The sequence below is a fragment of the Periplaneta americana genome, chromosome 12 (genome assembly GCF_040183065.1).
Source record: "Periplaneta americana isolate PAMFEO1 chromosome 12, P.americana_PAMFEO1_priV1, whole genome shotgun sequence".
NCBI classification, from domain to species: Eukaryota; Metazoa; Arthropoda; class Insecta; order Blattodea; family Blattidae; genus Periplaneta; species Periplaneta americana.
Genome location: NC_091128.1, coordinates 61,817,998 through 61,844,584, shown reverse-complemented (window position 1 = coordinate 61,844,584; position 26,587 = coordinate 61,817,998). Strand labels below are relative to the sequence as shown.

Below are 26,587 nucleotides of genomic sequence, written 5' to 3'. Positions count from 1 at the left end.
GCTCTGGAGTGAACAAGGCTCTGAAATCAGCTACAAGGGTCGGTCCGGTTTTTTGTCACTACTATACACATATTATTAAGTATCAGGCAGTACATCTCACTTGACGAAAAGTGTCAGAGGAAGAACAATTGTTTGTATGCATCTGAAGTCTGACTAGTGTAATATGTAGCTAGTCGGCGATGTATGCAATGGAGGGGAAAAGGAACTGGCCACCCTACCCCATTATCTCCTGGTCTAGTTGCCTCATAAGTGCCTTCTTGGTGAGGTTCAGATCTGTCTTCGGACAGTTGAGTAAACAACAACTAAAGTAACACACAACTGTAAAACGTTTCCCAAGATGGGGAAGAATTTATGCACCCCTGGTGGACTGTTGTCTGTTCATATGTGAGAGTTGCAAGATGAGTTATCAGCTCAACTCCTGAGGGGACGTGAAATAAATAAGACGGGTAATTCAGACGTCTGTCTGTATGTCTTTCTTATTGACTTGTCTTTGGGGATGGAGTTACCAGTAGAGTTCAGTGAACGTCCCGCGCGGATGCGGATTCGTGTAGTTGGCAGGCCAGCAGATCAGATGTTGATGGCGGAGAGGCAGCCAGTCACACACACAACACTGCCGTGCTGGCTGAGTCAGTCAGTCAGTCGCGTGGTGATCACCAGCACGGGAACAGCTCGTCTTGCAGCATCGCCACTCAGTGCAGTGATTCTGATCCTCTCGCGTGCGGCCGGGCTTGTGTCTAGTGAACGGACGTCTTTGTGCTACTGATCACGAAAAGCATGTGGCAGAATTCATATCGTACATTTTTAAGGCTCTGCAATGAACACTTACTTATATCACGAAATCATAAGGAGTTTGCAGAGTTGAACAGCTTCTGTTAACACCGGTACTTCTACAGTTTGTCTCCAATTTGTTCGCAATAGACCTACTATATTCGTAACATTTTTATAAAATTTTCGTCCATATGACGAGGGTAACATATTCGAAATTCTTTTAAAAATACAGCATGGTGTAGGCCTAACCCCATTTAACATTTACATTGATTTTTTTCAATCGTATAACTTAGTAAGAATTATCATTATTATCATAATTTGTCTCAATTTTAATTAATTGTAGAAAGTACATATAAATCATCAACCATAACAGCAGGTTCTGCCTTCAATTTCTTTAACTGCCCTCCCATTTTCTTAGTGGCCGACTTTAGGATCTTCTGCCTCTTGGTCTATCATATAATTTATTTAGCTTTCTACATTTCTGAAGCACATAACAGCACCCTGATCATCATAGTTTTCTACAACCTTAAACCAATTTTCTTTCCTTAATTTATTAAATAAAATTTGTTTCATTGTTCCTGCAAGTTGTAGAAACATTGAAGAGTTCGCGGGAAAAACGATGAATGTCACATTTCTGTTAAGGATTAGATAATGATCTAATTGAGTCTATAACTGCAAGATGTAGTGCTGTTTCTGTACAAAATAAAGGAAAGGATTACTATATTCGTGGTGATAATTCTCCTTTTTACCATTTTTCATAAGAACAACATTAAATTTCGCTGTAATCTATTGAATTAGATAATGACATCAACCTTAAGAAAACTATGGCATTCATCGTTTTTTCCCGCGAACTCTTCATATGTCATTTACTGTGCAAGTCGACGTACATTTCATAGCCTACTTCATTGCAAATAGTTCAATATAACTTGTTGCAAGAAATAATTATGTAGATGCTAATAATGTGAATAATGATTTTCTTTTTATAACAGTGTGTTGATATTTAAATTTTTCAATATTTCAGAACTACTAGCTATATTCACAGTCTTCATTCTTGGTTGATTGTTATATTCATCTATTGCTTGAGGCATGCGGCCCTGAGGATGGGATCTGTAATTTATAGACGTTCTGGTACATCAAAGAAATTATATCTCGATACACGGATTGAAATTTTGAAAGCTTCACAACTGAGTAACGTTTAAAATGTGAAATCTTAGATATCGATATTATCATGTTGAAGAACTTCACATATACTTCCGAAATCAACATAATATAACGTAGATTGTTTCGTTTACTAAGGATTTAAAATACTACCCAGCTACTGCAGTTGAAATTATGTAGAGTTAAAATAGTTGAAAATGTTATTGCCAAGCTATATCACATGTGTTGTTAATGTCGGTTACACTTCAGACGTTCTGATTAATGGTTACTGAGAAGTTTTGAAGCATTGAACTGAAATGTAGAAGTAGATAGTATCAATCTTGACGCAAGCATAGTGCGCGTCAGAGAAACTGGTTTGAATGAACCGCCTTTGACACGCATTCCGTTAATGTTGTTTAGTGAGACATCTGTTGGATTTTACTGACGTATCGCGACCAGATCGTGCGTGTGTCATGTGTTTTAGTTGTAGAGGAGAATTCTTCGAGCATTGTCACGGATGTATATAATCCTCGCACACTATTAACAAATCATAAAACCAATAACATATAACGAATTCATTATTTATCACAAATACAACGCCGTATAGTAAATGAATCAATTATAATATTTGCTATCTTAAATATTTCAGATGAGTGAGATCTTCGTGACTATTTTTCGAGGGCTGTTATGGAAAAAAAAATATTTTCCCTTCACCCGAACGTAATGTAAAATATAATAAGCTAAACTTTTAGAAAATTACAGTGAATGTGAGAACTAAGTAGGCTATTTACACAATATTTCGGTGATATGAATTATTATTAGTGTATTATTATTGTACAAGTCTGTATGAACTCCATACCTCAGTTTGTTTATTTTCGCCTGGTATTTAATAGTACCGGTACAAGTTTTTTTAGTTATGTAACGACGCTGTATCAACTACTCGGTTATTTAGCGTCGATGGGATCGGTAATAGCTAGATAGTATTTGGCGAGATGAGACCGAGAATTCGTCACAGATTACATGACATTCGTCTGCGGTTGGAGAAAACCTCGGAAAAATTCCAACCAGGTAAGAAGTCCAAACGGGAATCGAGCACACGCCCGAATGCAAATCCGGATCGACAGGCAAGCGCCTCAGCCGACTGAGCTACGCCGGTGGCCGGTACGTATATTCGAAACTTCTATGTCAGGACGATTATTTATTTGTTTATTTAAATTTAGAAACTTTAATGTAGTGGAAACATGTTTTCTCTGTGTTAAATTATGCTAAAATCACTGTATTGTGCAAATCAATTGATATATTGTGCTCTATGCAAGAAGAAACACGTGCAATAAACTTACAAATATTAAAAAGTCAACTGTTACTCAGCAACATACTCGGAGTAAGCAAGTAAATAGATAGGTTTGGAAGTAAATCCCAAAAAGACAAATGGTTATGTCTCGTGATCAGAACGTTGTACGAAATATGAAAGATAAAAATTGGAAATTTATCCTTTGAAGAGGTGCAAAAATTCAAATATCTTGGAGCAACGGTAGCAAATATAAATGACACTCGGGAGGAAATTAAATGCAGAATAAATATGGGAAATGCCTATTATTATTCTAGTCTGGTATCAAAAAACCTGAAAGTTAGAATTTGTAAAACAATTATATTACCGGTTGTTCTGTATGGGTGTGAAACTTGGACTCTCACTTTGAGAGAGGAACATAGGTTAAGGATGTTTGAGAATAAGGTACTTAGGAAAATATTTAGGGCTGAAAGGGATGAAGTTACAGGAGAATGGAGAAAGTTACAAAACGCAGAACTGCACGCATTGTATTCTTCACCTGACATAATTAGAACATTAAATTCAGATGTTTGAGATGGGCAGAGCATATAGCACGTATGGACGAATCCAGAAATGCATATAAGGCCGGAGGGAAAAAGACTTTGGGGGAGGCCGAGACATAGATGGGAAGATAATATTAAAATAGATTTGAGGGAGTTGGGATATGATGGTAGGGACTGGATTGATCTTGCTTAGTATATGGATCGATGGCGGGCTTATGTGAGGGCGGCAATCGGCAATGGACCTCCGGGTTGTCTAAAATCAGAAGTGAGCCTAATTAATTTGACGACAGCAAGGGAAATAAGAAAACACTACTTTTTACCTTCTAAACATTCTTTAGCACAAAAAAGTAATTTCGCCACTTGTAAAGCGTACGCGTTTTGGACTTTATTGCTAAAATTGTCATAAAATGTTTAAGAAACTGCACGTTACTTATGGGGGCGTATTCTACAGTATTTTGTGGAAGTGAATGCTAACTTCTGTACGCGTTCTTTTATTAGATATAATGCATTTCCTCACTGGTTAAGAATACAATAATGAAAGTCAGTGTAAGTTAATTACACATGTAAATGTAGCAATGAATTTCCGATACTTTCTATAAAGTAGATGCAAATTGTTAAATTTGATGATAACGGAAAAGTAATATGGGAACAAAAATAAAAAGAAAAAAATTTCGTTGCTTCATTCTTTTGCATGTACTGTTTTTCTTTCACATTAACTAATTATCTGAATTTGAGATAATAATTCAGTAGGATTTAAGAAATAACTTCGACAAAAGCTCAAATATAGATGCACATTTGTTTCTATAAATAACACTACATAAGAAAATGAAACACACTGAAACATATGAGAGATAGAAAAATCAATAAATCTATAACTTAGTAAATGTCCCGAAATGTGCTGAAACTAAACGGAAAAGATAAAGACAGCTCCACTAGCTATTTTGTTAGCTATTATTCGTCTGAAGGTCGCAATTCAGTTCTAGGCATTTCCTTTTTTTTTTCTTTCCAAATACTAAAGTTGTAGGTCGCGCCCTATTTGAAATATTGTCCTTACTTAATTAAAAATTAGTACATAATGATCTTAGGGAAATGTAGTCTATTCTTAATATTCCGTATACTTCAGAATAATCAATGAATTGTAAAATCATCCAGAAGTAAAACTCAAAGTAAATAGTTTCCAATAATTTAGTTTTACTTTTTGTCGATTCTTCGATTGTGATAGCTCCTACAATCGTTGGGCTACATATCGCCGCCATCATCATTATCACCGCCACCAATATTAGTAGTATAATCGGAGCAATCAGCATATCTTAGGTACATACTAGGCGCGTTGGCTGCCTATCCGGAGTTTTTCTCGGTCGTGCGTTCGAGTCCCACTTGGGCCGATTATGTACATTTCTTTCCGACGTTTTCTCCACCTAAAATAATTGTCATAATCACATTTTTCGTTCCCTCCTTCCAAATACCATTTCTTTTTATCATAAATTTCATCGACGCTAAATAGCCTACTAGTTGATACAGCGTTGTTAAGTAATGGACTAAATAAAAGTAATATCGAAGATTATACTAAATTGGACTGCAAGACTACAGACAGAATTACTCCTCCCAATGTCTTTCTCAACGTCATGATCATCTTTATTCTTTCGATCGCTAGTTTTGGGCTGTTTTCGATATTATTTACGTTCTACTTCTGATCTTCAGTTGTTTTAAATTTGTTTCATGTCGCAGTGATACTACATAAATATGCTGTCAATATTTAACTCTTGTCCTATTCATTTTCTTTCTATCCTATACCTTTTCTACTACTGTTCTTAGTGATCATAATTTTTTGTAACTTGGGTACTTTTTAATTAGTGTTTTCACAACTATAAGACAAATTGAAATATCCATCACCACCACCATTACCATCATGTTCATATTTAAGGATTAGAATGAAATTATTCTTGAGTTTAGTATATTAATCGAAGTCGTCCGTAGATGCCCGCTCCTCTTTTGTCCTTTTGAAATGATCCAGCATCACTTTCAATATCATTTCAATGTCCATTCCAAACACACTTTTCATATGTGCTAACCCTAGTGCAATGCTCGTAAACCGAATTTAGAGATTTTCATGCTGACAATTTCTGAAGAATGGCCATAATGAGGAATACTCTTATCCTCCCAGCGTACTTTGTTAGTTTGAGTTTCAGGGTGCTATGCTACGAGCGTGCTAAACTAGCCCCGGCTATCGACTGGTTACTTGTACAGGATCCATATCACATCATATAGCTAACACTAGTTTATGAGTACGAAAAACGTTAGTTCGCTGATCATCCACCGGAAGCCCGCGCTAAGAATGTCTATGAATATGGCCCTAATAAATGCCTGACGGATTTACCTAAGTCTGTTTTAACACAAATATCTCTGCTATATGTCTAAAAAAACTTCACTTATCTACTAAATACATAAAATAGAGTAGAGACTGATTAATTCTACGAAGATAATTTGAACTAGTCGTTATCTCTTAATATGTAGTTATATTTAAACCAATGTTAAAATGTACTTCAATTGGAAGTCTTCAAATAGAATTTTTGGGCCACTGAAATTATAATTTAAAGTTAATTTTCGGCTACAAATTAACAGATTTAGATTCAGTCCCCGTTAGAGAAAGAATATTTCTTTCCACCATCGGGACTGAGTATGTCGATCTATGATTTGTCTTACATTAATTGTTTGTTGTAAAAGGTGTCTCGCGCCAGACTGTCCACATCGCCAAAGAGTTAGCCTACACCACTTTGTGAATGATATCGGTTCGTAATCCATATAGACTAAGTTGTAACAGTGGAACAACCCAAATGTCCATGCATTAAATATTGTTGAGCTTATTGTAAATTAATTAAATCATCATCAGAGCGTTTTGCGGCAAATATGACTTTTTTATAAAGATCCTAACCATCCCTGTTTCGGGATCCTAGTCTCATTCTGTCTGGAGATGTGTAAGCTACCTGTATATTAATTTTGCCCATGCGTTTCAAACCAGCAGTAGATTCAGTGACTACAGCATAGCTCGGGTGCCAAAAGTGAAGCAAGAATGAACTGATTGTCAGTTATTTGACAAACAAGCGTTAGTGTGATGTGGTTTTTAAAACGGTGCTCGTTCTTTCTGAATGAATGTAATTCCTTAAAACAACTACCATGTTTGTGAGCATACGGACTGACGCAGCGGGAACGATAATTGAAACCCTACCAATTCCTGTGGGTTTGTTTGAAGAAAGAATACGTTTCCTAAAGTAGACAGTGATCGACGACGTGATATCCCCAATGCCGGTTCGAGGGGCAGTTTGCCCCACCCTCTCTGGATTACTCTGTTCTTACCTAGTCCTGTTTGCATTGAAGGGGGCGCTGCAAGAGCTGAAGCTGTATGGAACGCCATCCCTCGCAGAGGTCCACTGTGACAACGCATTCGAGGTAAGTACAATCCTTTAATAATGTTGTGATTGTTACTTGTGTAGAGGTTATGTATGTTTGAATACTTGCCGTTGTGCAATACATTGTTTTGCTGTCTTGTATTTGGTTATGTGCTTAATTCGTTACGCGTCTACTTAAAGTGGCCTAGACATAAAACAAACGCATGGTACTTTGTCTTGCCGAGGCAAGACCGAATCTACAGTTACTACTATATTATTACATGTACCGTATACAATGACTCATGAATCGTGCTCCGCCTTTTAGTAGCCGCGGGAAGAACGAATGAAAAGTGTAGGCAACAGTAGGTACATTTCTCACGCGTAATAGTCTGTCAGTAAGACAAAAACTTGTTAGTTGAAATTTTATAGTTTTAATCTATGTTAACTGAATGAGATACGTATAAAAATAAAACATTTTTGTTCAGTGGTACAGTGGTTGTCGTGTCCGCCAAATCGCAAGTTCAAATCGAAGCGAGAATTAACTAGACTTAGAGACTTGGCACCCGATACAATAAGTTTACTGTGCATGTACTATAGGTTGTTGACTCGCTGCAGGTACTGAAAGGTAGAGATGCGTTGAGGTAACAACGTTGCTATTTAGAGTAGAGTAAGACAGTATGGGGAAACACATAATTACATTCTGAAAGTAAATATACATTACACAATGACAATGACAAAAGAATGTGAAAAGCATTAATTTATTCTCCTGTCTTTTATAAGCATTTGTGTTTAATTATACACAGTGTTAATGGTGGAAATAAACATGTATAGGCATCCAACAAACAAAACTCTGTGCGCAGAAACCAGCGGGCGTGACTGTCTCGCGCAGATGACGTATGCTCCCTTTGCCAGCATGCTCTCCGTCTCCAATCACACCACCGACACTATGCGCATGCGCACGTATTATCTTCTTGTGCTGAACTGAACACTTGTTATTGCTACAGAGTCAGGGAGTCACATAGCGTTTTATATTAAATATCAATTTAATTTAATTTAAATATTTAAAATTTAAATATGAGGACAGTTCCAGTGAAGATAGATACCGATTGTGACTTAGAAAGAGACGATGTTGACATCTTGTCATGTTATATTCACTTAATTGGTTATTGTTACAGCTGCTCTTTGAGTGCACATGTCCGCAACCGTAGCCGTTATAGCTATATCAGTAGCCGCTTATTAAAGAATACGCCTACTGCAGGGGGGTAAGAGGGGTATAGAATGCGCGGCGCGAGGAGTCTGAACTGAGTTTTGCTTGTAGGATACCTATAGCAATTTTAAATCCTTCATTTATCCTATTGGTCGTCTTTAGGAAGTGCAGTTACAGTACCGAATTGTAATGAACTGCAATATACATTTTCAGTGTCTCAAACGTACTGTACATCTTTTTCGGTTACATGCCAAACACAGTTTGTAAAGTGAAAAGCTGCGCTCTACGTGGCAGTACGGAAAAACCTAATATCATTGCAGTTTCTAAAGACAGTCCTTCATTCTCGGGTAATTCTATGTCCACTAATTTGCTGTTTATATTACACAATGCTCCATATCCGTTTTTTAAATTGATTTCCACTTCTGTTTTACACGTTCAGTAACCGGTGTACTTGGTGTCTCATTAATTCTCTGTGTCATTTCCTCAACTAATTTGATGGTTTCCGGCATTTATTGCTGTGACTTTTCTAACCGTGTAATAGTTTCAAATACAGTTTGAAAATAGGTTTGTATGAAAACCAAATTATTTGTCAGAACCTTCAAATCCAGAGCGTTTTCCTTTGCGTATTTGTTGGCATTCATTCTACAGTACCCCCACCCGCTGTACGCTTTATCACTATACTCCGTACGCCATTATGCGGGTTTCCCACTGAACTGCTCTATTGGGTCCGAAGTCTCAAAGCCTAAATGACGATTTAAAGGGGGAATACAAATTCTTAGCAAGTTTTCTTCGAAATTCCCATACCAATGTCAATAAAATTAACACTAGAAGTGTCTCTGAAGAAGGCACTATTTCGTGACACCACAGAAACTTCTGGCAACAAAATAAAATGAGGAAGAAAGAGAACCGCAAAATTTTTCAATAAAATGTAATATATTCGGAATGGATAATGCAAGTGCCTTGCAATAAAAAATTAAAAAGAAAGAGAACAGTATTTTCCAGTCACAACTAGGCCTATGTTAGTTGTTCTTGAACTATTTTGTAAATAGAACTATTCAGTATAGGCTCAAAAACTTCTTATTACCGTTGGAGATGAGGTCGCTGCTATCGCTTCAAACAGAAAACATGAATCGAGCTCAGTAGTTCGGACTCCTGCCGTCGATAATCGGAACTTGGCTGGCGTATACCACTTTCTTGATTTACAGTAGTTTTCTCCGCCATTCTCATTCTAAATTTAAACACACTCATATAAGTTCGTTGAAAATGTAAAAGTATTAAAACATGCTGTCTCAGTTGTTAAAATACTGAAACACGTTAATCAGTTAAAAGTACTCAAATATGCCATCTAAGCTGTCAAATAGTTATTTAAATAATTAATGGAAAATGAGCTTGATTATCGCTCGAGTGTTTTTCACAGAACGAGGCGATAGCAGAGTTCTGTATTTACATAGAGCTGTAAGCTCATCCCACTAGTTGTGTACAATATGTGACCCGTTGCGCGAAAAGGGACCTAAAGTCGTAAGGAAATTTTACAGGAGAACAAAATAACGAGTTTGCGGTGTAAAAACTGCATTTCTATGTTTTGATATCTTGCGCTACCTATAGGCTTTCATTACATACTAAACTAGGACGTAGTTTTATTACTTACCACAAAATCGCGCAAAATGAGTTTTACTGACTGAATGCCGACAGCAGAAAAGGGACCCAAAGTCGTTTATGGGATTATAACATTGCCGATTTTAGGTCCCTTTCATTTTGTACTATAATCAGCTGTTGGAATTGTCCTTGATTTAATGTCATGGAAAAGGAAATTAATATACAAGGTTTAAGTGATGAATTTAAAACTTTTTATACTATTTCGTTTATATGACGTCATTCCATTTTCGACCAATGAAGTGTAATGAAATTTTTAATTCGAACCAATCACAGTCACACTTTGTGATAATTTTTGCACCTATATTTATCGCTATCAATTTATCGCATGGTCGTTCTTTTGTTTAGTCGTTGTCGCCAACTGTTTTCCCGCAAATTGATGATAATGACTACATTAAGATGCAACTACACGGTTAAACTTTTCTTTCAACTTTAAAGAAATGAATGCAAGATTGATATTTAATATTAATTAATATATTTACGCAGTGAAGACGACGTTCAAAACGGCGCACCATGTAGACAAAATCTTCATGCATCTTAATTGAACGTACCTTTTAAACTTGATTCTTTCAATATTCTTCCCAGATTGCACGCATACGCGATTGGAATATTGAACTGTATAGATGCAGCTTTAGTTCCGTTACACACTATAGCGAGAATGCGTTTGTCGAGCTATAAAAAATGTTTTCGTGTAGCACTGATTATAACGGTCGAATTAAGGCACAGCTGACATTGGTCTTGCTCCCACAGGTTAACTTAGCCTATAATTGTAGCCTATAAAATTTGTATTTTGTGAATGAAATTAAACAATTAATAGAAAGTCAGATGTTCAAATTTATGTAACATCATCGCATATCAAACCCAAAGACCTTGCATAGTAATAATGTCTTTGATCAAACTGCCTTCCGTATGGCGTAATAAAATTCGTGTTTTAATTAGGCCTATCTATACAGAGATGGCTTCACTGTGTAGCAACATGTCTCGCTGTGAATACATAAGCATTGGTTTATGGCTGTCCCCACTGTTACTGTTAAATTAAATTATGATTTCAGCAGATAATGAAAATGTATTTATGTTATAATAATAACAGAGAAGTGCAGTACATGTAATTAACATTGTTAAACCTGTATTTCGCTTTTCGCAATTGGCATTACTGAATAATAACATCGAATTTCTTTATTGCAGTAATCGATATTCATCTACGAGTATATCAACTTCACAATGTCTGAATAGGTTAAGTTTTCGTTAATATACAATTATTACCATTTTGTGATCGAATTTTAGGGATATATTATTTAAATTTTTATGTTGTTCACGAAGTAGTCCTAATAAATGTCACTCGAGGTCTGAGATTTCCTAGATAAATCCACGAGCGAAGCGAGTGGATTTATTGGCAAGTCTTAGACCTCTCGTGACATTACTACAGATTATTTTACACCACGTGACAGTGAAAGTGAAACAGAAAGTGACATGGAGAATGAAAAACCTGATGGCCAGCTAGAAGACATTGTTGCAATTATTGTTTTAACTTCTTTATGCTTTCTGTATGTATTTCATATCAATTCCTTGCTGTAACTTAACTTTTAATATATGTGTTGTATTTTATATTAATTAGTTTATGTTCACTTAACGTTCAACTCATTTTGCAGAAAAAATTACTTTTATATTATCAATTAAACACAGCTTGCAACATACTAATACATAAATAAGAAATATTAGTGTTATTTTTACCTTCTTATTTCATGTATAACTCATAATAACTACACAGTGCTTCTTAAATACCTAAATCTTTCTTATAGCTGCTAAGAAAACAAGTGAAAACTTTAATTGCATTTTTCTCGAAAAGTACATAATATAATATCAACATTCAATAAGTAATATATTAAAAACTATAACACCTAGAACTATGATTTTTTTTAAATGCTCAGTATTTCACCGCCTTTTTGAAAAAAAAAAAAAATGAAAATCCGACTTTAGGTCCCATTTCCTGCAACTGGTCACTATTTTATTCACAGTTATTGAATGCTTACATCCGATTACTTCTTAATAACAGCATCATCATTCAGTTATATTCTAGTACACTATGGTTTAATATAAAGTATCCTTAGTATACCTTATTTTATTTCAAGGAGTGCAGGTCGGTGGCTACTTTGAACATCGAACTGCACTCCTTGAAATAAAATAAGGTATACTTATGCCACAGATCATAGTGGATCTAGAAACAACATGGTAACGATATTAATTTGTTTATGATAGCAATAGATGTAAGATTAAATAGAACGGACGAAAATCTGTGAGGAAGGAAAATAATTCTTTTTCGAAAATGAGCGATTCTGAGTAGAGTTTGCCTTCAGATATTGAATTAGTATCTTCGACAGTTGTTTCATCACTTCTGTCAAATAAATCGAAGATGAAGTATGAATTGACATAATAAAAAGAGCAACTTTTTTTTTCAGGAGTCGTTTTGAAGGACGACATGTAATTATCTATTTTAGTTCATTACTAAATTGAGTGTGATAATAAGATAATTACTGCACTCAGTGCGGTAATGACTGCCATTACCGTAGTGATATGACGCTGGATAAGTAGTTATTATTAAATGATCGCGGATTAAGTACTGAAACATTCAAATTCAGTTGTTAATGATGTTTTGTTGGAAAAATGTGTTGACTTAATTTACATTTCAAATCTATGTTTTTATATTCGTTTTTTAGAGGCAAGGAGTCAGTTTCGAAATAAGCCAAGTAAGATTCTCTGAATTCGAATACAAATTTCCATTTTGTGCTCCTTCGCAAGTTTGTAGCTGGCAGTAGTAATAATTATTCTACAAGGTTAATTTAACGTTCTATACTTTGAAGTCTGATTTGTGATTTAAAATGTAACATTAATACATACGCCCTCTGACTTGTCAGATTGCAGCTAACAGTAGTGTTTTAAAAATTATATTCGCAATTGCTTTCACTAGTTATAGTTCCAAGAGATGTTGCTATTCCGGACTGTAGCTTGTTACACTTTATTGACCTCTCTGTCCGAGAAAGAGCAACGTAGTATTGTGCTCGAAGGTCAATGCCATATAAATTAAAAGTGCAGAGGTATTCAATACACACCTATTATTATTATTATTATTATTATTATTATTATTATTATTATTATTATTATTATTATTATTATTATTATAAAGCAGTGGCAAGGCATAGTTGAATTGCAAAGAAAGAAAGTTACTTTCTATAGCTTCGTATTGGTAGGTATATTAAAAATTAAGCATGTCGTAGTTGAATTAAGGAACAGATACTTTCGATAGACACAATTATAAGAAAATAGGGACGGGCCGCATTTGAATTATTGCAGAGAGAGATGTTTTCGATATAGGCACTTGTTTTTATAATAAAAAAGTGTGATGCCGTAGTTCAGGCATGCCAGAAATCAGACTCTAAATGTGCAGTTTTGTACGCGGATCGCCAGTCTGTGCAGACTGCATCATTCGAGCGTTGCTCTTACCCGTTCGTAGCTGGAGGGGTGTACAATAATCTATGGTTGGATTAAATAGACATTTGGACATAAACACACTTAGCAGAAGGAAAAAAGCACGGTTATTATCAGTGTCTATACTTGACAATTGTAATACAAGAAACTTTAGGCTTACTCAGTTATACTTCACGAAGTAGTGGTTTGTAAAGCATAATTTATTAATATGATTTATATATTTGAAGAAAAAGATATTGCAGTAATTTTGAAACAACAAAAAACGAACAAGTATTTCATTTTACGTAGTAGGTACTAATTATTTTAAAGTAATAGACCCTACTTTCATTGTTCGTCGAGCACTATTTATTGGGACCATTGGTACACAAATGCTGAAGAAAATGTTATACGGGAATAGCAACATCTTTTGATAAAAGCCTTTTATTTTAAAATAATTATTGTTGGCTGAGGAAAATATTATAGCAATTATGTTATATGATTCGTAATTTCGCTTCTTCGTTATCTGTGAACTTCTCCTTTATTTATCATAACTCATCCACAGACACAGCCAAATCAGCACCCGTACTGAAACTGCGTTAGTGAAAGAAAAGCTGATATGCTGCTGTTGCAAGTCTGTATAGCCCTGTCGCGTTCCCCTCCAAGGCGATTCACTCCCTCCAGGTAGGGGAATAGAAAGTGCACATCGCACAGAGACTACTGCACAATGTGCAGGGTTTTGGCATGCCTGCCATAGTTGAATTGCAGGAAGAGATACTTAGTTCAGACACGTGTTACTTTAATTAAAAAGTAGGCATGCCGTAATTGAACTGCGGGAACAGATACTTCCGTTAGACACATGTTATTTTAATTTAAATGTAGGCATGCCGTAGTTGAATTGCAGGAAGAGATACTTTAGTTATACACGTGTTATGTTAATTAAAAAGTAGGCATGCCGTAGTTGAATTGCAGGAACAGATACTTCCGTTAGACACGTGTTAATTTAACTAAAATGTGGGCATGCCATAGCTAAATTACAGGAACGATACTTTCGATAGTCACGTGTTATTTTAATTAAATAGTAATCACGCCATAGGTGAATTGCATATAATTTTTTTATGGATGTAGGGGATTTTGAATCTATAGGATTCAAATTGTCTTCTTGTATAAGCGATTTAGACAAGGTAGTCACATTAATAACTTCTGTTCAGATGGTCATTGATTATATTCTGGCGATGTTGTTATGGTAGAATATTAAAGACACAAGACACAAGTCGTTAATATGAACAGACTGGATAGCAGAGGGAATGCTTTGTCAATGGTGTTAAATTTTATATTCAACAATTAATATACGTTAAACCCAAAGCCATAAGTTATAGGCTAGTGGTAAGGATATTCAAGTTAAACATTTCATTTGAACTGACAAAATTCATTACGCACTCTATCTTTGGGAATACATTCGGGAGACTACAAAATTTTGTAGGCTTCTTATTTTGTCAGTAAGTAATACCTTTTGGTCTTTCCTTAGGAACTGTAATTTTTGCGCTCTCTCGAGCCAAGAGGCGTACTGAAGAGAATGACTCATATGAATATCTTCACCACACCGTCATTAAGTATATAAAAAAACCAATAACTATAAAAAAATTTAATTTTTAATAACAATATTATCTTACGTAAGTTTTGTAGTTATATAATAGCCGCCACTCAGTAAATTATAGAAATGAATATCTAATTTATTTAACTAGCTAGCTAACTAGTGAGTACAAATTAAATTTATAAAACAAAAATATTTCTAGCCACTACCGTAAGAGCCAGGCTCGTGTTCGGTGTAGTCTTTTTTTTATTGGGTTATTTTACGACGCTGTATCAACATCTAGGTTATTTAGCGTCTGAATGAAATGAAGGTGATAATGCCGGTGAAATGAGTCCAGGGTCCAGCACCGAAAGTTACGCAGCATTTGCTCGTATTGGGTTGAGGGAAAACCCCGGAAAAAACCTCAACCAGGTAACTTGCCTTGATCGGGATTCGAACCCGGGCCACCTGGTTTCGCGGCCAGACGCGCTGACCGTTACTCCACAGGCAACACAGTGAAGTCTTAGCCAATAATAGGCTATAATATAAAGTTTAAAATTTACAATAATTAAATGTACAATAATTTAAGATATTTTCTGCATCTACTTATATAACCCCAAAACGTTTCACTTTCATTTCATTAATATACCATTAATATTTATAATAAAATTAATGACAAATAGTCACATCATGGCATTAACTATAATATTTCATTTCTAATGGTAATAATGTCATCAAACCCTCTAACGTTTTGTAGATTTTACTATCCAATACACAGCTGTACTCAGAAAATCAGACCGCAAAATCAGACCTGTAAATTATTTTAGTAAGTCTTGAAGTTTTTAATAACCAATTGAATTTGAAGTCTATATGTCAGCATTCCTGCAGGTTATGGTCTTCGTGTAATAGCCTATTGTTTATTGTAGTGTGTGTTTTGTTTTATTCTGGAATGCAATTAGTTCTCAAAACTGTCGAGGGATGAATTTTGGAAAATAGGAAAATTATGTAGGAAAACTAACGCTTCACTGAAAGTTACTTGGATGCCAAGCTTCAAAATGACTGATCATTCATTGAAATTCGTTCAGCCATTTTCCCGTAATTTCCATTACCAGTTCAAATTATATATGTAGATACGCAGCGAAATAGACGACACGTTTGCGAAAGTTTGTTGTGGAACGCCGTGTCCTGTTCAAGAGTGCAAAAAACCTGACATCAGTCTATACTTCGTGCGTCAGTTTGATGCTTCCCTTACTTACTAAACTCCTTCTCACTCATGATGACAATAAAAACCGGTTTGTTTATAATGAAATATTTCACCCACCTACATCTTGTTTATTCGGATATCTTTGTCTTCACTGTTTCACTTTTCCACAAGTTTGGCAATGTCAGGTTCTATATCTGATGAACACAGATATAACACTGACACTTCATTCGTATGGAAATCTTTAATTATTCGTTTTCAAATTCAGCCATTTGCAAGTAAATTTTATATCCGTTAGAAATAAAGCCTACTTCAGAATTTATGCTCTCTACAAATAGAATTGTTTGTCCTTGAATGTTAGCATAATGGATTTATTTGTAGTTAAAATAATTGTGCCATAGCTTTCGTTTCTTGACAATACATTCTACTGTTGATGTTCGTGTCACTTCAGCATCTGATAATCATTTTCTTTAGTCTCGGATCTGTAGAGAACCTGATGATGCGTAATTAATTAATGCTGTGGATCTGGCCTTGTCTATGTTCCAAGGTCTGAAGCAATAAACGTTTTATTACATAGCTTGTTTAGACATTCTATCCTCTTGGGTATCTTTTTTTGGAGACAGCTTTGAGTACAGGGAAACTAACTTGGTGGTCTTCACTTTACAAAAAGTTATGTTCGATAGGTGTTGGATTTTGCAGCCGAGCTCGTTAAAAATTATAATATTAGGTTTAGATTACCTTACATAACTTCACCAGTAGTGTCACATTTGTCTTATACAGGGTTTAAGGGGTATAAGTGCCATTAATTTTACTGATGATTGTTCATGTCATAAAGAAGAAAAAAATGTACTCACATTTTTTTTTCTAATTGCAATATTTAACTTTTTATTAAAGTTTACAATATTAGGCGTTTGGCAACGTTGCTGGGTGGGGGGAGGGAGTTTACAAGTATATAGTACAGCTCAAGTTGATACAGATATACTAGTACAAAACAGATGCTCTGTTCTACTGGGTGTTCAGTTCAAAATGTGTCTTGGCTCGCTGTATGCCGTCATGTGGCTAGCTGATGATCCTAGAGAATTCAATCTTCCTACACTTCCGCAGCTCAGGTGTATAATCTAAGAGGCAGAGAAGTTGGCTAGCAAGTACGGCGTTCATTCTGAAGAGTACGTGCCGATACGTACGGTAACGCCGGTAGTGGCAGGAATGTGAACTGTTTGGAAATACGTACTGTCGGGATATGGGGAGAGGGTTAAGACGATTACTTACGTATTTGTTGACATTAACTTCAACGGTCAACATGAACACGGAGCATTTGATTTGTGTTGTGGAATGTTGCCGTACGCAACCGATGATAACAAATACCCTGCGTACGACTTGCCGGCGCAAAACATAGTTCGAAAGAGGTTATGGTAGCACACAGACCGTACAGACCGCCATCTGTTGCTACGACGTTCAAGTTATACCGTACACGTTCTCAAGTTCAGATTGAAGAACGCCTTAAATAATAGGCAACTTCTCTAACATATCAGCTGAAACTCGCTTCAAATCGGTGACCCTACAACAGTGACGTCATGACACACTTTGAAATGAACACCCAGTAGTGCAGGTGCGGAACATTGTTTATATAAAACGAACAGCAAATACAAACTTTCAATCTCATTAATAGAACTTTATGGTACATTTCCATTTTATTTAACAATATTGGCAGTAATGGTCGTTTTTATTGTACGTCTAAAAAATAAACAATAATGGTTTACTGCACAAAATCACGCGAAATTTTTTCAGTGCAACATTTTAATCTCTCCCATTTCCATAAAGCAGTACCGTTTTCAAAGAAATTTCTGTTTGTGTGATTTTCTAAACGGGGTAAGAGACTCCTAGTTTCTAATACTCGTTGAGAAACTGGTACAAAAGTTCGCCGACCTTCATTGCGGAAAACATTGACAGTACATCTCCTTGCCTCACTTGAATTACGACGACTTTCTCCATAAATTAATAACATATGATATTCCTAAACCGTGAATGACATTGTAAGTTGTTTATCGAATACCTGGTATTGAACTGTCATCCGCTCATCCACAGTAGAGCTATGGACAGGGAGCTTGAACTCAGCTGACATGTACGTACGTCTGTGCAGAGTACTGCGTGCTCAACACGTCCCCACGTCTCTCACGCCTGAATATTAACAAATTTAAGCATGCAATTTTATTTTATTTCACGAAAACGTAATAGAACACACAAAAATGTGTATTTAAACTAATATTAACTCTTTGCTAGATATACCTACTGATGTAATTGTTTTCGTAATTTTACTGACTATATAAGCAGTATAACGCGAATAAAAAAAGAGAAGATTTTTTTTTCTGGAAAAACTATCAAGTTTTGACCCTATGTTGTATGGACATTTTTTGATCCTGTAGGCCAGTGATGTCAAAGCAAGCGCATTTTTCTGACCTTGACGTCGTGCGCGGGCATCAAGCGCTAAGTATGGAAAGAAGCAAGGATTATGTATATGAATAAGGAGCCTGTTGGATTAAGAAAACAGTGATGCACAAACTTCAAACGGAACGTGAAATTTTATGTCGTTATTTTTATATGGCTATTTGCTGTTTGATATTATATATATATATATATATATATATATATATATATATATATTGTCTGTAAAACAAAGTACTAACACCAGTTTCTTAATATTGCAGTTAATAACATAATAAAGAGTTAAAAAGGAATATTCGTATAAATTTCATAGTAGTTAAACTATATTATATTAAGTGAATGAAACACATCATTCATAAAGAAAGTGATATCCCAAAGAAAGAGATTAAGTATTACATGGTAAGTTGGAATTGATATTGATGCTACCTTTAGCCTTATAAAAGTAACTAATATTACATAACAAAAACCCTTATTGCACTATGCTGTTAAAGGGATATTGGTGCGCAACTTCCTATCATCAGAACATTAAATTATTTTCTCGAAATATGCTGAAGCTATAGAGCTGACTTTTTTACAACACATGGGCACATATCTTTGTTTATTATGTAACGGTAGTTCCTTTGTTAATCTCTGTATTTCATAATATTCAAGCTTTGAAGTTATAAATGTTTGTAAAATGAATTTTCATAAAATAAAGAAAACCCTGAAATGGACAAAAGTCTCCGTAACTTGTGCTATAGTTCAATTATGCTAATTTTTTTAGTCATTACAAGTACGAACCGGCATTCTGGCTATGTTTTGCTATGTGTAAATATAGTCTCAAATCGTCATAGTCACAATTCTATAAATTGATGTGGGTTAAATGACTAAACTGGATTGTGACTGTATTATTTAAACTACAAGAATAATTTTACATATTTAAATCTTTCAAACCTGTTACATCATCCTGTGCATGTTTTCTTCCATTTCTTTAATGGTTTCTTGTCTTGCTCTCCTCACGACCACTTTTCTCCCAGCTATAACCTGAAGAAATCTAATTAGCGATATCTGCTGACGTTATTGCTTACGTCCATGCATGTCTATCGAGTTTCGTAACAAGTGTTACTAATACCTATTTAACAAAATAAGGAAATGAGGATTTTTTTTTTTTCGTCGATATCTCCAACTGCAATTTTACCTAATTTCACAGCCGTCATATATATTCCACTCAAAAGAGTTTTCCTCTTCGTTAAAATAACGGGCTTGATATTTCTAGATATTACTTTTAAATAATGTTCCATTACCTTGTTTAATAAAAGGAAATTGTCCTGGTTCCAGCTGCATAACGTTGGGTAGTGGTGCCTCACACTACTCCACAGTTTCACTAACATTAATTAATGTGTGGGAAAATAATTACAATTTATCAGCAAGCTTGATAATAATGATTCAAGCCTTCAGGGTTTGTTTGAATAAACTATTGTTCGATGCGAAAAATTTCACCTCCATTTGGAATATGATACTTTCAATGAATTTTACTATTATTGCTTAAAACATATTATGTCCTGACAATGTAATGGAGTGATTTTATAAAAAATACAGTTTCAGATATGATTTCATAAATGTTACAGTAATATATTATTTTGGAATAAAGTTACCGTTACAATACTTCTTTAAACATATGTCATAACTTCTTAATATAAAAATGGGCATCCATGTGATATATAGACTAAGACTGCAGACCTAATTGACCGAACAAGAAGAGCTGCTTTGGTTGTGATTTGAAATATGAATGTAAAACTTCAGTCTATATTTCATAAAAATAGTAAATTATAACACTGAACAACAAATTTGTACTTTTTGTCTTGCTCCGAAACATAAATAGGTGAATATTACTAATATGTGTACCCTAAATCTGAATTTAAAATTCTAATTGCCCCATCACGTACTATTTTCCGGGGAAAATGAATTGAATTTTTTATGACAAAACTTATTTGCTTTTAATTTTTCGCTGCTACTGATAAAATTACAACGCACTAGGAGTTCAAAATTCCTCATAATACTTAAAAAAATGTGTACTGGATACAAAAATTATGTAACATAGTTTAAAACATAACAACAATAAAATATTTCATGCGTATTATTAGAAACAATCTCGGAATTTGAACTTAATTTAAAATAATTTTCTGGATGACTTCTGTTTATAACCAGATCCGGAACTGTATTTTACAAGGAACCAACAATAATCTGCAAGCATGCTGGATGATAATCTTCTTTTATATCGCCTTTCAATTTCAGATAAATCTTGATGAAATCTTTCCCCACGCTCGTCGTTTACCGCTCCAAAGTTAGGAGGAAAGATATCCAAATGATAACGTAAAAACTGTATTATGAGAGACATATTTCACTCCATTTTGTCATATGCACTTAACGCGATTTCCACATCAAGTTCTATGTAGTTCTGTGCCCTAGAATTTCCAAGAAAATTTGAGCAAACGTCTTTGAAAGCGCGCCATTATTTCTGTAACGGAACGTTTTTCCTCAAACAAAGGGTCAGCCATAACTTTGTGAATTTGTAGACCGATGAAAATGTCCTCTTTTAATTTTCCTTCACTCTAACTAGTAAACTTTTCCTTTAAATACTGAAAACCACACCCTTGTTTGTTCATTGCATAGACATCACTTTGAAATGTTATGAAATTTACTTAATAGAAGGGACCAGTATCTGTTTATTTATCAGAACAAAATAACATGCCAACAACCATAATAAACCGTAAATAAGTCATAAACTCGTAACATACAATAGCTTTTGTTTTGGTTTATACCCCCAACCAGCGCCAGTTTCCTGGGGGAGCGCTTATCGAAAAGTGAAATCATAGTATATCTTAAAAACCTTACGTGATACGAAGAAGAGAGATATTTTCGAATTCAGCGCACATCAAACCATAAGGGACACATTGTTTTAAGTCGGAGCAAAATTCTTGTTGTTCAGTGTAATCAGGTGACTGATTAATGACTAAAACCGCAAAATATGCTGCACATAAGGACTTAAAAACCATGATAAATACACAAAAAGTAATAAAATATGCACTCTCGAAATTGAAAAAAAAAATATATAAATTTACTACTATTGATTGTTTTTCTGTCATACATAAGAATTTTGAGACACCATCAGTTGCTGAAGTTGCATGACCTCCAACCCACTGCTTTTTCTTTAGGCGTTGTCGATAAAACTAATTCAAAATTAATAATTTTCTTGCAGCTAAGGCTGTTCTAAAATACAGTGCACTCTACACACTGCCGAAGTTATTAAGACCTGTCACTATAATAAAATGAAATATTCTGATTTACTACGTTGACAAGTAAAAAACAGAAAATTGCATTATCGTGCCTATATTATTGTTAACAGGTGGCGAAATCATTCCACCATATATAGTCCATACTGCAGAACGTCCATATGATAAAATCACAGTCTACTATATACAATCGCGAAGCTTGAGGTGTTTTTTTTGCAAATCTCGTGATAAAGCGCTCCAAGCGGTTAGCAACTAGAAACAATAGACTGTCCATGGTCGACTTTGGACTGTGTCGTATTTCTATCGAGTGCTAGCTCGTTGCGTATTTCACATTGATGCTTGTGAAATATTCGTTATTGGTTGTAATGAAAATGTTAATGGCTAAAATATAATATTTGGAATAATAATATGGGACAAGGAGGAGACGTTTGTAGTACTATAAATTCTAGCAACAGTAAGAGAAAGAGGCCAGAGTTATCCTTTGTCCGATTTCCGAAAGGTTCCTGGGTTTCCACAAGAATGCTGAGCAGAAACAAAACTCTTAATTTTGAAGTTCTTTGTGACTGTTAGAATACATTATATCCTTAAATTTCACAATGAAATGTTTCAGTCTAACCGAAAGAACATTAGATACCGGTTAAAGTTCTGTCACTTAGGCTGCTAAATTTCCAGAGAAATAAAGGTTAGGTCTACTTTTTTTTTTTTTCAGAGGATATATTTTTAATTGTAGCTATTAATTTTGTTATTATTTTTATGTGATATGTTACTAAAGACGTAGAAAAATTAAGTTTGTTTTAATGAAATTTATTGATCACGTTTTATTTTCAATTCTGGTGGGATTATTATTGCTTAGGCCTATTTTTTTCAAAGGATGTGTTTTTAATTATAGCTGTTAATTTTGTTGTTATTTTTATTTGTTGCTTTACTAGAGACGTAGAAAAAGTCTGTTACAATAATATTTATTGATCACGTTTTATTTCCAATTCTGGTGTGATTATTATTGCTTAAACTCAACCCACTTTGTTAACTACGTAAGCCTACACTACAAGTACCGGTACACATAAGTTACTCCATTAATTCATATTTCCATTATTATTGTTGTAAAGGGAAATGCAAATTAATATTTATTGATTTCATAGTTAATTATCGCTATAATCTTGAATGAGTGAGGCTATTATAGTAAATTTCAGTTCGTTTTGCACAAACAAAAATTATATTACTTATTTCTTGCAGGTATCTTCGAGTTTATGGTGGAATTTAATATACTTCATTAAAATAATAAATTAACTTTATGCATTTAATATTTCAATAATGGAAGGAAGGTGTTAATTTTTCCAAAAGAACACGACAAGGAAAGTGTAACATATTTTGACGTCTGCTAGGAGAGAGATCTGCGATGATGAGGCGATAGTAGCGATCCTAGTGGTGGGCAACTACCCATGTTTGCATTTTTACTACATATTGAGCTTCGCGACTGTATATAGTATACTGTGATAAAATCTCCATAAGGTCAAAACGTCCACATTGTCAAAATATCCATACGGTGAAAATGTCCATCTACTAAATGTCCATACGACAGAAGGCCCATATGATAAAATGTTCATAAGGTGAATATGTCCACAGTGTCAAACATCCATAATGTCCAAGTTCAAAGGGAAATTCTGCTTGAATAGAACAAAATAAATTTTATATCATAACTCGTACAAATATGTAATTAATCATCGGGAACCGTAGCCCAGCGTTGTCAGAGACTAAACGGAGCGGAGCGCTCCACTAGACTACTTGCGTGCTCCGGTGTTTCCACAGACATAAGCAAGTTCACGCTCCGATCTAGCTCCACAACCGGTTTTGGAGCTTACAACTCTGACACTACTGCGTAACCCCATTTTTAAGATGGTAACCAATACTTTTAAAGTAGCTATATTAGAATTTCTCCATTTTCTTTGTACCTGTTGTAGTTTCTCACATTCTGGAGAATCTGTCTTTGATTAGTCAAATACGTTTTATTCACCGGCTCTTTAATGTGTGTATGCCCCGCTCATTCTTGCAATATTTGTCTCTAAATTTAATTTCCTTCGCGCTTTAGGCACTGTATAAATCGCCAAATGGATGGATGATGTACAGCCGACGCTCTTCTCTTGCCTTAACACGGTTCAAGATGCACTTTACCTGCTTCATCGACACTATGTAAATGCTTATCTGTGTCATCCCCCAAAACCCGAATGTTATCCAGGTTGCTGTTATCATTGTAGCATTACAAATTTTCTTTCCCTGCATCGCCAATATATTTTTGTCCTATCCCTATTAAAGTCATGATGTTGGTACAGGTACCCACGAAAAGAAAGTAGTGGCATACCCTTCTATGGTGGCATAACTGAGAATTTCGTTCCATTTTCAAAAATTTCAGTTCTGGTTAGTTCTGTACTTGAAAATGTTTACATAGATTACTATAACTACCTTGAACAATGGATATATTGTACATTATAGAGCTATGGACATTATGGCTCTGGACATCAGAGTGAAGTGGACATTATAGAACTATGGACATTTTGACTCTGGACGATTTAACATGGACATTTTCAACGTGGACCTTATTGCATGGAAATTTTGACTTATGGACATTATAATCCTGAACTTCATGTCTGGTAACCGGCGAAATTCGACTGTAGCGAGTGCAAAGAAGCCTATGAACTCTTTCTGTAAATTCTGTTCCAGTCATATTGCAGCTCTCTAGTGACAAAATCTTATGCACGTGAGGAGTAGATAATAAGGTGGCTTCTTGTTTTGAGTATTTGTTCTTTTAATTACAACTTTTATCCATCATAACATCCCAATATTGCAAATTTGCACAGTCAACAATGCACTTAATTAGTTGAATGCTTTGTTGATTACCATGAATTTGTCCTAAATGATTCACCGACAACATTGCACTGTTTGTATGTTGTCAGATTGCAATAAATAAAATATAAATCCTGTAATGTTTTTCAATGTCTCAGTTTCTTCTGTATTCAATCTTTCCGATTTTCCGTGTATTCTTAATATTGGTTGAAGCACCACATTGCTGAAAAAATAACTAAACAAGTTTTTTATATGCGCTAAAAGCTGAAATATGCATTAACCCCTTAAATATATCTTTATATGTGTGTGTGTGTGCACTATAAAATCTTGACCTTTGGTTGTGTTTTTACTTGGTTATTTAACGACGCTGTATCAACTACGAGGTTATTTAGCGTCGATGGGATTGGTTATAGCGAGATGAGGCCAAGGATTCGCCATAGAGTGCCTGACATTTGCCTTACGGTTGGGTAAAACCTCGGAAAAAGCCCAACTAGGTAATCAGTCCAAGCGGGAACCGAACCCGCGCCCGAGCGCAACTCCGGATCGGCAGGCCTTAACCGACCGAGCTACGCCGGTGGCCCCTTTGGTTGCAAATAACTTGAAATGTATTTATATACTTACTTACTTACTTACAAATGGCTTTTAAGGAACCCGGAGGTTCATTGCCGCTCTCACATAAGCCCGCCATCGGTCCCTATCCTGTGCAAGATTAATCCAGTCTCTATCATCATACCCACCTCCCTCAAATCCATTTTAATATTATCCTCCCATCTACGTCTCGGCCTCCCTAAAGGTCTTTTTCCCTCCGGTCTCCCAACTAACACTCTATATGCATTTCTGGATTCGCCCATACGTGCTACATGCCCTGCCTATCTCAAACGTCTGGATTTTAAGTTCCTAATTATGTTAGGTGAAGAATACAATGCGTGCAGTTCTGTGTTGTGTAACCTTCTCCATTCTCCTGTAGATTCATCCCGCTTAGCCCCAAATATTTTCCTAAGCACCTTATTCTCAAACACCCTTAACCTATGTTCCTCTCTCAGAGTGAGAGTCCAAGTTTCACAACCATACAGAAGAACCGGTAATATAACTGTTTTATAAATTCTAACTTTCAGATTTTTGGACAGCAGACTGGATGATAAGAGCTTCTCAACCGAATAATAACACGCATTTCCCATATTTAATGTATTTATATAATAGCATATAATTTTCAACTAAGAAATAAAACATGCAAATATGCTAAAATCCGCCCCATACTTGTAGACTAATTTGTTCTGTTATGACTGTTATCCTGACATGAATGACATACGATTCATCATAATATTATATTACATTATTCTTCTAAACGGTACAATTGTGAAAGCGGTATCACTATTCTAAACTCATGTTCATTACTATTTGTTTTTCTCATATTAACATTACCTGAAAATAAAAATATAAAAACAATTTGTACGCGATGATTAGAAAACAAATTCATGCTCAGACTAAGAAAATAATAAGTGGTCAGAAAAGACCCACGTCCCTATTGCATAATTTGAAAGGAATTTATTTTGATATTTTCAGTCATTTATTCATGTACTGAATGCTAATATAAAATACATAATTTATTTCATTGCTGACGCATCATTGTTAAAGTATTAACGTGCCGGTAGCATGAAATCTACAGTTCATGATTCATTTCTACTATTTAGAATACCTAGTCTTCATTTTGTACCACGACATACAGACAACCAGAACTCAAGTGCTTTTTGGCTCCGATCTACATGAAAATGAAACCACAAAACTTTAAACCCAATGACTCCACCAAACTACTTCTTCTTC

General features: G+C 35.1%; 1 protein-coding gene across 12 annotated transcripts in view; it reads left to right on the top strand.

The window, feature by feature from the left end:
- Positions 1-622: 622 nt before the first annotated feature.
- Positions 623-26,587, top strand: part of LOC138710493 (collagen alpha-1(XVIII) chain-like) — an 864,740-nt gene continuing 838,775 nt past the window's right edge. For 4 of the 12 annotated variants that reach the window (XM_069841432.1, XM_069841430.1, XM_069841431.1 and 1 more), the window contains exons 1-2: positions 624-968; positions 6,755-7,182. In XM_069841432.1, the coding sequence (XP_069697533.1) occupies positions 7,036-7,182 (147 nt within the window). In that variant the 5' untranslated portion in view covers positions 624-968; positions 6,755-7,035. Of the gene's footprint in view, positions 969-6,754; positions 7,183-26,587 lie in introns of all 12 variants that reach the window. The other 8 variants (XM_069841429.1, XM_069841428.1, XM_069841422.1 and 5 more) reach the window with 6 other exon arrangements.